General features: G+C 44.3%; 1 protein-coding gene across 1 annotated transcript in view; it reads right to left on the reverse strand.

Moving 5' to 3' along the window:
• cntln (centlein, centrosomal protein) overlaps window positions 1–15,653 on the reverse strand; it is a 108,626-nt gene that overhangs the window by 67,196 nt on the left and 25,777 nt on the right. The window contains exon 10 of the mRNA XM_052137275.1: window positions 3,722–3,826. Within this exon, the coding sequence (XP_051993235.1) occupies window positions 3,722–3,826 (105 nt within the window). The remainder of the gene's footprint in view (window positions 1–3,721; window positions 3,827–15,653) is intronic.

Genomic DNA, 15,653 nt, shown 5'->3' on the forward strand with positions numbered 1-15,653 from the left:
ACCGGGGGAGGGAGTAGACCGACCGCCTGGACGCGGTGAACGGCCGCCGTCCGCGAGGCAAGAGGGGACTGGACTCCCCGAACGCCTGGAGTGATGGAGCCGCTACCAGGGGCGGAGGAGAGCCCTGCCATCCACCAGAAACGCGGAGGGATTGAAGGAAGACCGCTGTCCGTGAGGGGAGGAGGGAGGGTCTCCCCGACCGCCTGGAGAGGTAGGGCCGCTGCCAGGGGCGGAGGAGTGTCCCCACGAGTCGGCGAGAACGCGGAGGGGTGTTGAGAACGCGGAGGGGCTTTCTGACCGCCGGAGGTCGTGAGTCTGACTCCGGTCCGCCCGGGGAGAAGCGGCTGTCGTCCACCTGAGAGGGTGGAGAAGTGATCGAGGACCATACGACGGTGTATCGGAAAACCGGCTCTGACTCTCCTCTCTCTCTCTCTGCCACTCTGCGTTGGCCTTTTCCCTCTCGTTTAAATTTTGCAGTGTTTTTTGGGGGGGGTACTACACTGTTACAGGAAGTCTTTATCTTGCTAATAACGTTTGATATGAATTGAGTCTTCCCATTCCATTCGGAGTGGTGGTGGTGTAGTGGGCTAAAGCACATAACTGGTAATCAGAAGGTCACTGGTTCGATCCCCACAGCCACCACCATTGTGTCCTTGAGCAAGGCACTTAATGACAAAGATTTATACCTGTAAAAATGTGTCTATCTAAAAAAATAAATAAAAAAAAACATCAAATTACACTTCAAAGAATAAATATATATATAAAAAAACTAATGAAGTGGTAAAAAAAAAAAAACATCCTCCCAAATCCAAACATTTAACATATTAGTGCCCTCACGTAGCGCTAACACCAAGAGCAATTTTCGTGCCAGCGCAAAGCGTAAGTATGTGTTGGTGAGAGTGATTGCGCCATCTGTGGGTGTATCGTATGCTAATGAAGGCACACGGTTGCTGTGTGTAGAAAACAGTGTCTGCAGGTGTGACGCTCATAAAAAGTGTTTGATCAGTCTGTGGCTTCACATGTTCACGTGTGTGCTGAAGCATGCAGCACATGCAGACTGCATTGTAATTAAATCGGTGGAAAATAATCACAAGGTTTAATAATCACACAAGGACACATCACCATTTTAATATGATGAATTGTCCAGTTTAGTGTATAATGAGAGACAGCGCGTGCTCAAAAGTGTGTGAGCATTTAAAAGCAGCCGTCTGTCAGTCACACGGGTCAGCCGGTGCTCAATATCACCGGTACTGCAGAAACACTGGTATCGGTACATCTTTTTTAATTTAGCATCGACATGGTACAGAAGTACCGCTACTTATTACCACCTACTTATACTTCCTGAACATCTGCAATAAAGACTCCTGCTGAGGATATTTTCACATAGCATAAAATACTTTAACATTTTATACATTTACATTTATGCATTTGGCAGAGGCTTTTATCCAAAGGGACTTACAGTGCACATATTACAGGGACAATCCCCCCGGAGCAACCTGGAGTTAAGTGTCTTACTCAAGGACACAATGGTGGTGGCTGTGGGGATCGAACCAGCAACCTTCTGATTACCAATGTATTATACAGAGCACTTATTACAGGGACAATCCCCCCGGAGCAACCTGGAGTTAAGTGTCTTACTCAAGGACACAATGGTGGTGACTGTGGGGCTCAAACCAGCAACCTTCTGATTACCAATGTATTATACAGAGCACTTATTACAGGGACAATCCCCCCGGAGCAACCTGGAGTTAAGTGCCTTACTCAAGGACACAATGGTGGTGACTGTGGGGATCGAACCAGCAACCTTCTGATTACCAATGTATTATACAGAGCACTTATTACAGGGACAATCCCCCCGGAGCAACCTGGAGTTAAGTGTCTTACTCAAGGACACAATGGTGGTGGCTGTGGGGATCGAACCAGCAACCTTCTGATTACCAATGTATTATACAGTGCACTTATTACAGGGACAATCCCCCCGGAGCAACCTGGAGTTAAGTGTCTTACTCAAGGACACAATGGTGGTGACTGTGGGGCTCGAACCAGCATCCTTCTGATTACCAGTTATGTGCTTAGACCACTACACCACCACCACCACTCATAAGTGTAACATAAGGCAACATAACAGAAAATGTGTCTAACATTGTAAAGGTATACCTCTATGACACGTTCTTATGCACATACTGAAAAGGTGGCGCTCATCAGGACTAACTGAATGTAGACTCTGTTAAATTATAGAAAATGAATGTATAATTAATTATATTGATCTGCTGACACACAACACCATGGCCAGTATTAACTCTATCTATTAACTCACTTTATTTTCCACTGATTGGAAACGCATTATTTTAGCACCTGCTGATGAAATCACAAAAAGCTGAGAATAGACGTGGGTCTCAGACGTCTAAAGTGCAATGACATGTTTCTCACAAAAATATCAAATGTAAACTTCATTTAAATGGATATCCCAAATATTTGTGCAAATACACTCACTGTTTGAGTGCAAACAGACACAGAAAACACTCCTTTTGTGCCCAGTTGCACGTTGCCCAAGCATACATTTATTTTAACAGCATTGAATGCACAGACAATGAAGCGAATGCATCGGTGAACTTAAAACCAAGTTACATGCTGGTCAGAACGTGAAACTCAAGTTGTAAATATGCCTAATCTGTTCCCATTCATTTTGCACACTATTGTCAACTGTTTACACAAAAATTAAGAGTTTGTAAATTAATGAATAGGACATGAACTCCTGACAATAACTATGACTAAAAGAATATACCCTGGTGGTCAAAAGGTTTGGAATAATGTACCAATTTTGCTCTTATGGAAAGAAATTGGTACTTTTATTCACAAAAGTGGCGTTCAACTGATCACAATGTAAAGTCAGGATATTAATAACATGAAAAATTACTATGACAATATGAAAAAAAACGACTTCAAAAGTTTATTTATGTCAATCTAGCAGTCAGATTGTCCAGACAGAGGTGACCTTTCACCCCACACTTCCTGTTTTTTGGCCATTTCAAGCAGTGCATCGCCTTCATTCCTCAAAACTATGATTGACTGATGAGTTTCTAGAGAAATCTGTTTCTTTTTTGGCCATTTCTGTCCTAATATTGACCTCAAGACACGCCAGTCTATTGCATACTGTGCAACACAAACACAAACACAATGTTCAGCTTCATCTAATGATCCAAATATCTTTCAGCTGTGTTTGATATAATGGTGTATATAATTGTGTATAAATATAATTTCTAGTGTCAAATAATCAATTTATCATGATTACTCGAGGATAAGGTGTTGGAGTGATGCTGCGGTCTAGATTTGATCAAAAACAAATAAAATTAAATAGTGATGTTGTTTTTTACATCAGTAATGTCCCGCCTATACTTTGTGATCAGCTGAATGCCACTTTGGTGAATTAAAGTACAAATTTCCTTCTGAAACAGCAAAATCTGCACATTCACAAGCAATATATGGCACTACTTTATCGTAACACGGATCAATTCTGTGTCTAGGTTCCTGTCATGCATGTATCCTGTAGCGAGGGTTGGGGATAAATGTTAACTGAAGAGGAGCTGTGCCTGTTTCAATGAACAGGCTAGAGAGGAACACAATTTATTATCCTGCTATGCACATTTAGATGGTTGTCACTGAGGAAGCTCACTCGGTTTAGCATCAGAGGCTATATGTGAAACTAGCCCTGAGGACGTACCTGCGGTGTCTTTGGGCCTCTGGTAATTCGATTGTCAACTGAAAGCTGCTCTTTCTGTGGATGCAGAAGGGGTGAAGATGATGTATCCGGCTTATGTTCGACCTCCTGAAACCACATTTTACAGACAGAGAGAAATACAGTCAGGCGACAAGCGAGAGTTCCCCAACATCAAATCAGACATTTTGGTAATTACAGAAGTGGTGTGCATTTACATTTATGCATTTGGCACTTTTAACTTACAGTGCACTTATTACAGGGACAATCCCCCCGGCGCAACCTGGAGTTAAGTGTCTTACTCAAGGACACAATGGTGGTGACTGTGGGGATCAAACCAGCAACCTTCTGAGTACCAATATATTATACAGAGCACTTATTACAGGGACAATCCCCCCGGAGCAACCTGGAGTTAAGTGTCTTACTCAAGGACACACTGGTGGTGACTGTGGGGATCAAACCAGCAACCTTCTGAGTACCAATATATTATACAGAGCACTTATTACAGGGACAATCCCCCCGGAGCAACCTGGAGTTAAGTGTCTTACTCAAGGACACAATGGTGGTGACTGTGGGGATCAAACCAGCAACCTGATTACCAGTTAAGTGCTTTAGCCACTACGCCACCACCACTCCAGTGAAGCTGAAGTGTGCACTTTCCCCATCTGCCACTGGTTGGGCAAACAGATAGTCCCGCTATAACCCCATGCTATAGGTTGAGCTAATGTTGCAAGGGCCGGCGGATTGGAATGCTTCAACAAACAGAGCAAAGTACCTCCGTGATTATCATTTTCAGGGAAGTGATCAATAAATGAGTGATTTATAGTCGACTCTTCATATTAAACTGCAATAAGAGAAATTATAACAAACACAATTAATCACTCTTCCCCTTTTAAAAAGTCAAACATTCAGCACTGAAGCAGCTATTATTCAAGCAGTAGTCTTCTCTTACTAAGAGGACCAATAGTAGGTTTTGCCAATACCCAGAAATGAACCGCTATTACGACGGCCAGATGAGATATTGCGCCCCCCTCTCTCGCACCCCAATTCACTTAGAAACCTGCTCCATGTTTGCCCCACTGTCGCACATTTGTGCCAGTTATCTCTCAAGCACTTTCAATGTTTCCTCTTTTCATTTGATATAAAGCGTTTGAATAAATAAGCAGAAAATACTTGGAGAAAAGTGTCACACGTCAGCAACATGAAAGCATTAATCTCTGAATTAAATAAATATCTTACAAAATGAAAATAAATAAATGATTGCATTTACTTTACAATGTTATTATAATTACTATTTTACTTTTAATAAATGTACTTTAAACATCTGTAAACGTCTTTAGTTAAGATTCACGCCACTCCAATTTTATTTATAAATAAATCAATAAAATAGGAAGATGGAACAATTTATACTCTAATGTTTTAATCCAAATCTACAAATGCAGTTGATACAATTATAGAAATCTACTTCATGTTTGCATAGCTGATAGGTTAGTAATCTAAATGAGGAGAAAGACGTAATATATCCTTTTTATTTTCTCCAATGTGAACGGAGAAGTTTGTCATTTTTCGTGCCACAGGTCTTTTTATTAATTATTATAAATAATGATTATTTTCATTATTACTGTCGGCTTCCTCCCACACTCACGTACATTCTCAACATCTGTAAGTTTCTGTATTTGTGATCGGTCTTATTATGGGCCTATTTGACAAAATCCATCATTCTTGTAAATGTGAGCGTATGCTCGTGATGGAGAGGAATTAGAGCAACAGAAATGCTGATGTCCTGACTTTCAGAGAGAGACGAGATAATGGGCAAATTTCTCCATTTCACTTCTATTCCGTAACACTCCCGTAACGCTAGTTACATTCACAGATCGGGGCGATTGGGAGCACAGTCGGCTACAATGTACATTGTGCAGTCTGACATAACGTCACACAGTGTGCCATGCCGATATCCATACAGTCATATCGTGCAGTCTGACATAACGTCACACAGTGTGCCATGCCGATATCCATGCAGTCATATCGTGCAGTCTGACATAACGTCACACAGCATGCCATGACGATATCCATAGTCATATCGTACAGTCTGACATAACGTCACACAGCATGCCATGCCGATATCCATACAGTCATATCATGCAGTCTGACATAACGTCACACAGTGTGCCATGCCGATATCCATGCAGTCATATCGTGCAGTCTGACATAACGTCACACAGTGTGCCATGCCGATATCCATGCAGTCATATCGTGCAGTCTGACATAACGTCACACAGCATGCCATGACGATATCCATAGTCATATCGTACAGTCTGACATAACGTCACACAGCGTGCCATGCCGATATCCATGCAGTCATATTGTGCAGTCTGACATAACGTCAGTGTGCCATGCCGATATCCATGCAGTCATATCGTGCAGTCTGACATAACGTCACACAGTGTGCCATGCCGATATCCATGCAGTCATATCGTGCAGTCTGACATAACGTCACACAGTGTGCCATGCCGATATCCATGCAGTCATATCGTGCAGTCTGACATAACGTCACACAGTGTGCCATGCCGATATCCATGCAGTCATATCGTGCAGTCTGACATAACGTCACACAGCATGCCATGACGATATCCATAGTCATATCGTACAGTCTGACATAACGTCACACAGCGTGCCATGCCGATATCCATGCAGTCATATTGTGCAGTCTGACATAACGTCAGTGTGCCATGCCGATATCCATGCAGTCATATCGTGCAGTCTGACATAACGTCACACAGTGTGCCATGCCGATATCCATGCAGTCATATTGTGCAGTCTGACATAACGTCACACAGCGTGCCATGCCGATATCCATGCAGTCATATTGTGCAGTCTGACATAACGTCAGTGTGCCATGCCGATATCCATGCAGTCATATCGTGCAGTCTGACATAACGTCACACAGCGTGCCATGCTGATATCCATGCAGTCATATTGTGCAGTCTGACATAACGTCAGTGTGCCATGCCGATATCCATGCAGTCATATCGTGCAGTCTGACATAACGTCACACAGTGTGCCATGCCGATATCCATGCAGTCATATCATGCAGTCTGACATAACATCACTCAGCGTGCCATGACGATATCCATGCAGTCATATCGTGCAGTCTGACATAACGTCAGTGTGCCATGCCGATATCCATACAGTCATATCGTACAGTCTGACGAGCAACAATCGTAAAGGACGATTATAAATCGTACAGTGTGCACCCGCCTTAAGATGCTGGAAAAGGCTGATAACCGAGTAATTTGGCTGATTGTTTTCTAAATTATTTGGTCTTTCCTTACTGTGACAGGGACAGACAAATATTCTGCAAGATTCCAAAATGATTCAAATCCCCGATGAATGTTTGTTGTACCAAAATCCCAATAATAACAAGGATCACTCTTTTAGATTTGATGTAAAACACAGGACTGTAATTATAAACAAGCCTGTAATAAATCCAGCTCTCTTATTTTGAAATGACTTTCATCTCACACACTTACAAACATATACAATGATTAATCACAGAATAACTATAAAGTAAACATTGTCATATGGGCTAATAGATACTAGATGAGCAGTAATTCATCAACAGTAGAACAGAGACCATCATTTGCCAATTGTCACATGCATTTTACATGAATAATCATAAATTAGTCCATAAACAGGTGACAGAGTCTTGGCTTCATTACAATGCTCTTTATGTAATAGGCGGGTGCAAGTCACACGTGTAAGTCTCAAGTCCTTGCCACCAAAACAGCACCAACCCGCATTTCAGAACAAGCATCATAATTGTACAGAGCGGTTATCTGAGTTACCGTAGACTCTATCAGTTCAAACTATTCACGAGAGGGAACGCTTCCATCCAATCACAGTGCTGCTTCATGCATGATCTCACAGAGACATCAACAGCACTCGTGAAACAGACATGAGAGGGGCTTTTACACGAAACACCGTGTGAAACTGACATTTTTTTGCATCCTTCACTTCGTGCAAAGTCTTCCCGGATTGAGGTCTAGGTGGTTTACCTGCATTACGTCGTCATGACAATGGAGTTGAAATACTGGATAACTTTACACGCACACAAGGCAATCATTTCATCATACTTTGAAGGTCAGAAAAGCACATAATGGCAGCATAAATGTAATACATATGAATAGAGTGATTGTATCAATGCATTCTAAAGTGATTAATTTTGGTTGATAAAACCCCAAATATAGCTCCTTGCCGATCATGATTTCAAGCTCGATTACACTTCCTAGTGCTTCACACATGTGCAGAGCGCTGGATGGCGCTACAGGAATCAAACCTGAAATCATGATCGCCAAGGAGACGGCGGATGTCAAGATCGTGAAATGGAGTTATATTTCTGTCTGTTCCACCCAAAACAAGATCATTTAGCAGAGACGGACCACTGGTATTTAAATGAATGGGAAAAATTGGAACGCCCAATAGTCAACGGATGTAGAAACTTTCCACTTTACAGGTAATACAGCCGATCTCCTGACATCTCAATCAACTCAAGGACACACATGTGCATTAGCTAGACAAGCCAGGCAATGTTTTTTTTGCATTTTACATGATTTGAGGGAAGCAGCACAATTTATGATACCAGTTTCATCATATTTTACTGCTGATTTTTAATATGTTCTTTGATCATAATGTTAATCAACTGTTTTGGAGATTTCGGTCTTCATTCAAGTAGATAGTCACTTGTTTACCAAAAAAAAAAAAAAAAAGTTGCTCAGCCTGCTCAAGAGCGTTTCAAAGATGGCCGCAGAGTGGACTGACTTGCTAAAACAAAAACGTATTTTTATGTACTGCCTTTATGTGCTTTTGGAGCTTCAAAGTTCTGGTCAGCATTCACTTGCATTGTATGGACCTACAGAGCTGAAATATTCTTCTAAAAATCTTCATTTGTGTTCTGCAGAAGAAAGAAAGTCACACATCTGGGATGACATGAGGGTGAGTAAATGATGAGAGAATTTTCATTTTTGGGAGAACTATTCAATAAAGTATTGTGGGTATACTTCTGAAAAACAGTGTGTATTTAATGTTTGTGTATTGTACCCATTCGTTTTCATTGTATGTGCTTTACTGCTTTATAGAAAGAGGGGCAAGTCAAAAGTATTTTCTGCTGTAATCAACTTTATGCCACAAACACAAACTTTACTCTGGAAGAGACAGTTAAGATCAATAATAATAATAATAATGATAAAGAAATCATTATAACAAGGCTAACTACAGACAAACTGAGGCGTTAATGAAGCTGTAATCTGCAGAAGCACTGGGAGAATTAAACATCCACGAGTCAAAGATCGTGATCGGCCAATCTTCATCTGAAATCTGTGATCGGCGATCGTGTCTAGATTCAGGGCTGATGTTTTTATAATTGCAGCACTCACAATATTACACAGAGCAACTCTAATGAATGAGTATTAAAGTACACATTTACAGTCATTACCGTATTAATTCTGATATACAGTTAAAGACGGAGAAGAGACATCAGATGCACAAACAAATGAAACACGTACAGAATTCCAGGTCTCTTATCCCGTCCGTATTTAATGGACCATTCTATCGAATTCTACCGTAAAATTTGTCTGTTTTTCCCCAAAACGTTGTCCACATATATTATACCAAGGGATGTGCACGAGTAGTCAAACATTCGTTCTGCACCAATTATACGAATAGTAAAAATAGTTGTGCAAAGTTGTGCTTTACTGGCCATATGCAAGATGTTAAATCCTGAACACACACACTGAAGCGGGCAGTTCTAACAGAATGCTCTGGGTGGCGCTGTTGAGTTGATCTCATTTGTTGAGCAAGCGGTTCTTTCAGTACGTTCAGATGCACACCAGAAAAGCGGGTTACTGTGAAAAAAACTGGTTCCTGTTTAAATGTACAGGATAAGCGGTGTACACTTTACTCTCGTATATTTGCAACTCATCAGAAAGCAGCGTCACCATAGCAACGCCATCCCTGCAACGCTTCTGTAAACAACAAACATAGCATCCGAGGAGTAACATCCCATCATTTCAACTGGTGTGTATAAACGAGTATAGTTTACGGAGCACGTGGATTCACTTGTTTATCTAAAAAACATGAGATTCAATATAAACATAACTGTTATATGCCTGTTATAAACATGATAACTGTTATATGCCTGATATAAACATGATAACTGTTATATGCCTGTTATAAACATGATAACTGTTATATGCCTGTTGTAAACATGATAACTGTTATGTGCCTGATATAAACATGATAACTGTTATGTGCCTGATATAAACATGATAACTGTTATATGCCTGTTATAAACATGATAACTGTTATAAACATGATAACTGTTATATGCCTGTTGTAAACATGATAACTGTTATATGCCTGTTATAAACATGATAAATGTTATATGCCTGTTATAAACATGATAACAGTTATAAACATAACTGTTTATAACAGGCATATAACAGTTATCATGTTAACATCAGGCATATAACAGTTATCGTGTTTATAACAGGCATATAACAGTTATCGTGTTTATAACAGGCATATAACAGTTATCCTGTTATAAACACGATAACTGTTATATGCCTGATATAAACACGATAACTGTTATATGCCTGATGTTAACATGATAACTGTTATATGCCTGATGTAAACATGATAACTGCTATATGCCTGTTATAAACATGATAACTGTTATATGCCTGATATAAACATGATAACTGTTATATGCCTGATGTTAACATAACTGTTATATGCCTGATGTAAACATAACTGCTATATGCCTGTTATAAACATAACTGTTATATGCCTGATGTAAACATAACTGTTATATGCCTGTTATAAACACGATAACTGTTATATGCCTGTTGTAAACATTACTGTTATATGCCTGTTGTAAACATGATAACTGTTAAATGCCTGATATAAACATGATAACGAATCGGTTACCTTACGTAACCTCGGTTCTCTCTAGAAGAGGGAACGAGTATTGCGTAAGCTAGCTTACGCTACGATAAAGATTCATCTTTTCTGAGATATTGAAGCCAAAAAATTATCCTTAATTTTGTATCCATTGTCAACGCAGTGCAGCAACTGCATACCTTGAGCGGGCTAGCTAGCGAGCTCATAGGTTGCTCTGCGGCAACTGCTGCAGCCTATAGACGAACTTGAGTGAACTTGCGTCCAATGACAGGCACCCGCGCCGTCACTGTATCAAAGCCCGCCAAAATGGGCGTGGCTAGAGTGCATATAAGCGTAAGTTCGTAGGCTGGAACCCTGGTTTTCATTGAATGAAGCGAAAATCGCCTGCATGGCCAAGCTAGCTTACGCTACGGGAACCCATTGTCAACGCCGTGCGCGCCAAGCATCCACTGCATGAGCCCCGGGGTGGGGGGACCCGGGGGAGCCCTTGTGAGTGGGGGAATAGTATTTGGCCGGCAAGAGTGCGGGCCAGTGTGTGTGTAATACATAAGCACATAGTGGGAAGGAAAAGACAGAGTGGCGGTGCCGGTCTGTGTGGAATGTGTCCCATCAGTGCAGCTCACCAGGGGAGCTGTAGCGTATTAAACCGCTAGTAGTTTCGCCTGCAGGGCGGGCACTTCCAGATTGTAAAATCTGACAAAGGTGGAGGGGGAAGCCCAGCCCGCTGCCACACATATGTCATGAATGGTAATCCCACTGGACCATGCCCACGAGGAGGCCATGCCTCTAGTGGAGTGAGCCCTAATGCCTAACGGGGATGGTAGGTCTTTTGACGCGTACGCGGCAGCAATAGCGTCCACTATCCATCTAGACCGTGTCTGTTTCGAGGCGGCGAAACCCTTGGTGTGCCCTCAGAGCGTCTGAAAGAGGCGGAACGCGCAGTATACAATCTCAGTGCTCTGACTGGGCAAAGGAGATTGGCGTCGCGTTCGCTATCGGATGCTGGCAGCGCCGATAGGGAAATGATTGGTGCTCTGAAAGGAGTGCCGATCACTTTGGGGACATAGCCGTGTCTAGGCTTTAAAATGACCTTGGAGTCACTTGGTCCAAACTCAAGACACGCAGCGCTGACAGACAGCGCGTGAAGGTCTCCCACACGTTTAACTGATGACAGGGCAGTCAGAAAAACGGTTTTGAGTGAAAGGTATTTCAAATCCACGGATTGAAGCGGTTCGAAAGGGGGCTTTCATAGCTCGAGAACTATGGAAAGATCCCAGATAGGAACCGATGGGGGGCGCGGGGGGTTCATCCTTCTAGCTCCCCTGAGGAAGCGGATGACCAGCTCGATTTTTCCCAGTGACTGGCCGTGCAGGGGTTCAGCGAACGCCGTGATGGCCGCCACGTACACTTTGAGCGTGGATGGGGATCTGCCCTTATCCAGCAGCTCTTGTAAAAACACGAGCAGCGACGACACCCCACATGTCCGTGGGTCCAGGTCTCTGTTGGTGCACCATTTTGAAAACACAGACCATTTGGACGCATAGAGTCTTCTCGTGGAAGGGGCTCTAGCGTGTATGATAGTGTTTATTACTCCTTCGACGGGTAGTCGTTGATCACCCACGCGTGCAGCGCCCAGCGCTCTGGGTGGGGATGCCAGATCGTGCCGCGAGCTTGAGAGAGGAGATCTGCTCTCACTGGAATGGGCCACGGGGCTGTCAGTAAAAGCCGTGTAAGCTCCGGGAACCATGTCTGATTCTCCCAGCGCGGGGCTATGAGGAGCACCGAGTGACGCGTTTCCATGATCCTCTGCATTACCTGTGGCAATAGCGAGACGGGAGGGAAGGCGTAAAGCGGGTGGTTGGGCCAGTCCTGGGCCAGCGCGTCCTCGCTTTTCGAGAGAAATACTGGGCAGTGAGAGTTCTCTTCTGACGCAAAGAGGTCTATCTCTGCTCTGCCGAATATACTCCATATCTTCTGGACTGTTTGAGCATGCAGGGACCATTCCCCTGGGGAAATATTGTCTCTGGACAGTCTGTCTGGGCCGTCGTTCAGGTGGCCTGGCACGTGCGTCGCCCTCAGCGAGCGCAGGTGGCACTGGGACCAACTCAGTATGCGTTTTGTCAGATGGAAGAGGTTCCTGGATCTGACACCGCCCTGACGGTTTAGATAGGATACCACAGATCTGTTGTCCGAACGGACCAGGACGTGGTGACCCTGAATGACCGGGAGGAAGCGCACGGCGCGTACTCGACCGCTATCATTTCCAGACAATTTATGTGAAGGAGCTTTTCCTGAACTGACCATAGGCCAAAAACCGGAGAGCCCTCGCGAGACCGCGCCCCAACCCGTGTTGGACGCGTCTGTCGAGATTACTTTTCGGCGAGATACAGCTCCCATCGTCACTCCCCGCTGATACCATTCGGCCACTGCCCAGGGCTGCAGAGCTGAGATACAGGTCTGAGTCACTCTGATTGGCTGGCGGCCCGTGGCCCAAGCCCGGCAAGACGCGCGGGTGTTTAGCCAATGCTGAAGCGGGCGCATGCACAGTAAGCCCAGCTGAAGTACTGCTGCGGCTGAGGCCATGTAACCTAGCATTCTCTGAAATTTTTTTAGAGGCATGAGGCTTTTCATCTGAAAGGACGCGGCTAGTCGCTGAACACGGCGCGCGCGCTGTGTAGATAAGCGAGCCGTCATCGCCATGGAGTCCAGTTCTATTCCAAGGAAGGAAATTGCCTGACTGGGCTGTAGTGAGCTCTTGGTCCAATTGACTGCAAGACCCAAACTGTTCAGATGACTGAGGAGAACTGCTCTGTGAGACAGAAGCTCCGTATGTGACTGTGCCAAAATCAGCCAATCGTCCAAATAGTTCAGAATTCGCAAGCCCTGACTCCGCAGGGGTGCGAGCGCCGCATCCATGCACTTCGTGAAAGTACGGGGTGCTAAAGACAGGCCGAACGGAAGGACGGGTATTGATAAACCTGGCCGTCGAAGGCGAATCTCAAGAATGGCCTGTGACGGGGATTTATCTGAATCTGAAAGTAGGCATCTTTCAGATCGAGAGAAATAAACCAGTCCCCTGGCGCACATGCGCGAGGAGTTTTCCTGATTGTAAGCATTTTGAACGGTCTTTTTGCGAGCACCTTGTTCAAAACCCTGAGATCTAATATTGGTCTGAGGCCGCCGTCTTTCTTGGGGACAAGAAAATAACGGCTGTAAAACCCTGACTCGCTCAGAGAAGGTGGCACTCTCTCTATGGCCCTTTTGCACAGAAGGTTTGCTATTTCTGAACGAAGCATGCAGGCTGCTTCCGTGTTCACAGTAGTTTCGAGCCAGCTCTGAAGCGGGAGGGCGGCGATCGAACTGTAGCAAATAGCCCTGTTTTATTGTGCTTAACACCCATTTGGATATCCCTCGGATAGCTTTCCACGCTTTGAAGCGTAACGCTAGAGGGTGAATGGCCAAGTCGCCCTGATTGCCGCACACAGCGAGCTGAACAGAATGTGTGAGCGCGCTTACTGTGCTTATGCATGACTGCTCGCAGACAGCAGGGAAAGGCTGTTCTGTGAGTGACTTCCCGATTGAGGTGAATGGGGAAAAAGTCACATCTGTGAAGTGATGTGCGAGCATAGTCACGGGCATGGGACTTACATACAGAGAGGTGTTTGCTGGCCGTGTGACAGAGCGGGCAGAGAAGGGGCACGCGCACGGATTCGTGGGCGCGTTTATTGACTCTAACACTCGAGCTGGCTGTGCCTGCTTTATGTGAGTGGGCTCTGATAGGGACACGGGAAGTGTAATGCTTGTGTGTAGGGGTGAACACTGGATTGTGGGCACATTTTCTACACATAAGGCATGTTTGCTTTTCACAAAATTTATTTTGTTTGCCGTGAAAACGGCATTTGAGTGCAGGCAAGCGGGCAGTATCACCGGCTTGTTGGCTGCTGAATCCACCACTGCAGTAGCCTGGGTCTCCGGCGCTGAGAGGGGCGCGGCATGAGGTGCAGGTGGTGCGAGGCATCTTAAAAAAGACGCTTGTTGCTCTTTTTGTGAAGTTCGCTGAGGAACTTGCTTGCTCTAAAAAGGATACGTCGCCGGATGGCGTAGCTCGCAGGATGGCTGAAGGTGGCGAAGACTGCCGGCTTCTTCGAGCGCTGTCCAAGCTTGCTAGATGCCCCTCGAACGGTGACGCGGCTTCTGCAGTTCAGAGATGCGAAGAGCTTCGCTGAATAGATGAAAATCGTTGACAACGGGTTCCCGTAGTGTAAGCTAGCTTATGCAATACGAGAGAACCTCTCGTAAGAGAACGAATCGGTTACCTTACGTAACCTCGGTTCTCTCTAGAAGAGGGAACGAGTATTGCGTAGCCGGCCGTGCTCGCGCCACGAGCGATTTTCGCTTCATTCAATGAAAACCAGGGTTCCAGCCTACGAACTTACGCTTATATGCACTCTAGCCACACCCATTTTGGCAGGCTTTGATACAGTGACGGCGCGGGCGCCTGTCATTGGACGCAAGTTCACTCAAGTTCGTCTATAGGCTGCAGCAGTTGCCGCAGAGCAACCTATGAGCTCGCTAGCTAGCCCGCTCAAGGTATGTAGTTGCTGCACTGCGTTGACAATGGATACAAAATTAAGGATAATTTTTTGGCTACAATATCTCAGAAAAGATTAATTTTTCCCGTAGCGTAAGCTAGCTTACGCAATACGAGAGAACCTCTCGTAAGAGAACTGTTATATGCCTGTTATAAACACGATAACTGTTATACGCCTGTTGTAAACACGATAACTGTTATACGCCTGTTGTAAACACGATAACTGTTATACGCCTGTTGTAAACACGATAACTGTTATACGCCTGTTGTAAACACGATAACTGTTATACGCCTGTTGTAAACACGATAACTGTTATACGCCTGTTGTAAACACGATAACTGTTATACGCCTGTTGTAAACACGATAACTGTTATACGCCTGTTGTAAAC

The sequence above is a fragment of the Xyrauchen texanus genome, chromosome 11, assembly GCF_025860055.1.
Source record: "Xyrauchen texanus isolate HMW12.3.18 chromosome 11, RBS_HiC_50CHRs, whole genome shotgun sequence".
Lineage (NCBI taxonomy): Eukaryota > Metazoa > Chordata > Actinopteri > Cypriniformes > Catostomidae > Xyrauchen > Xyrauchen texanus.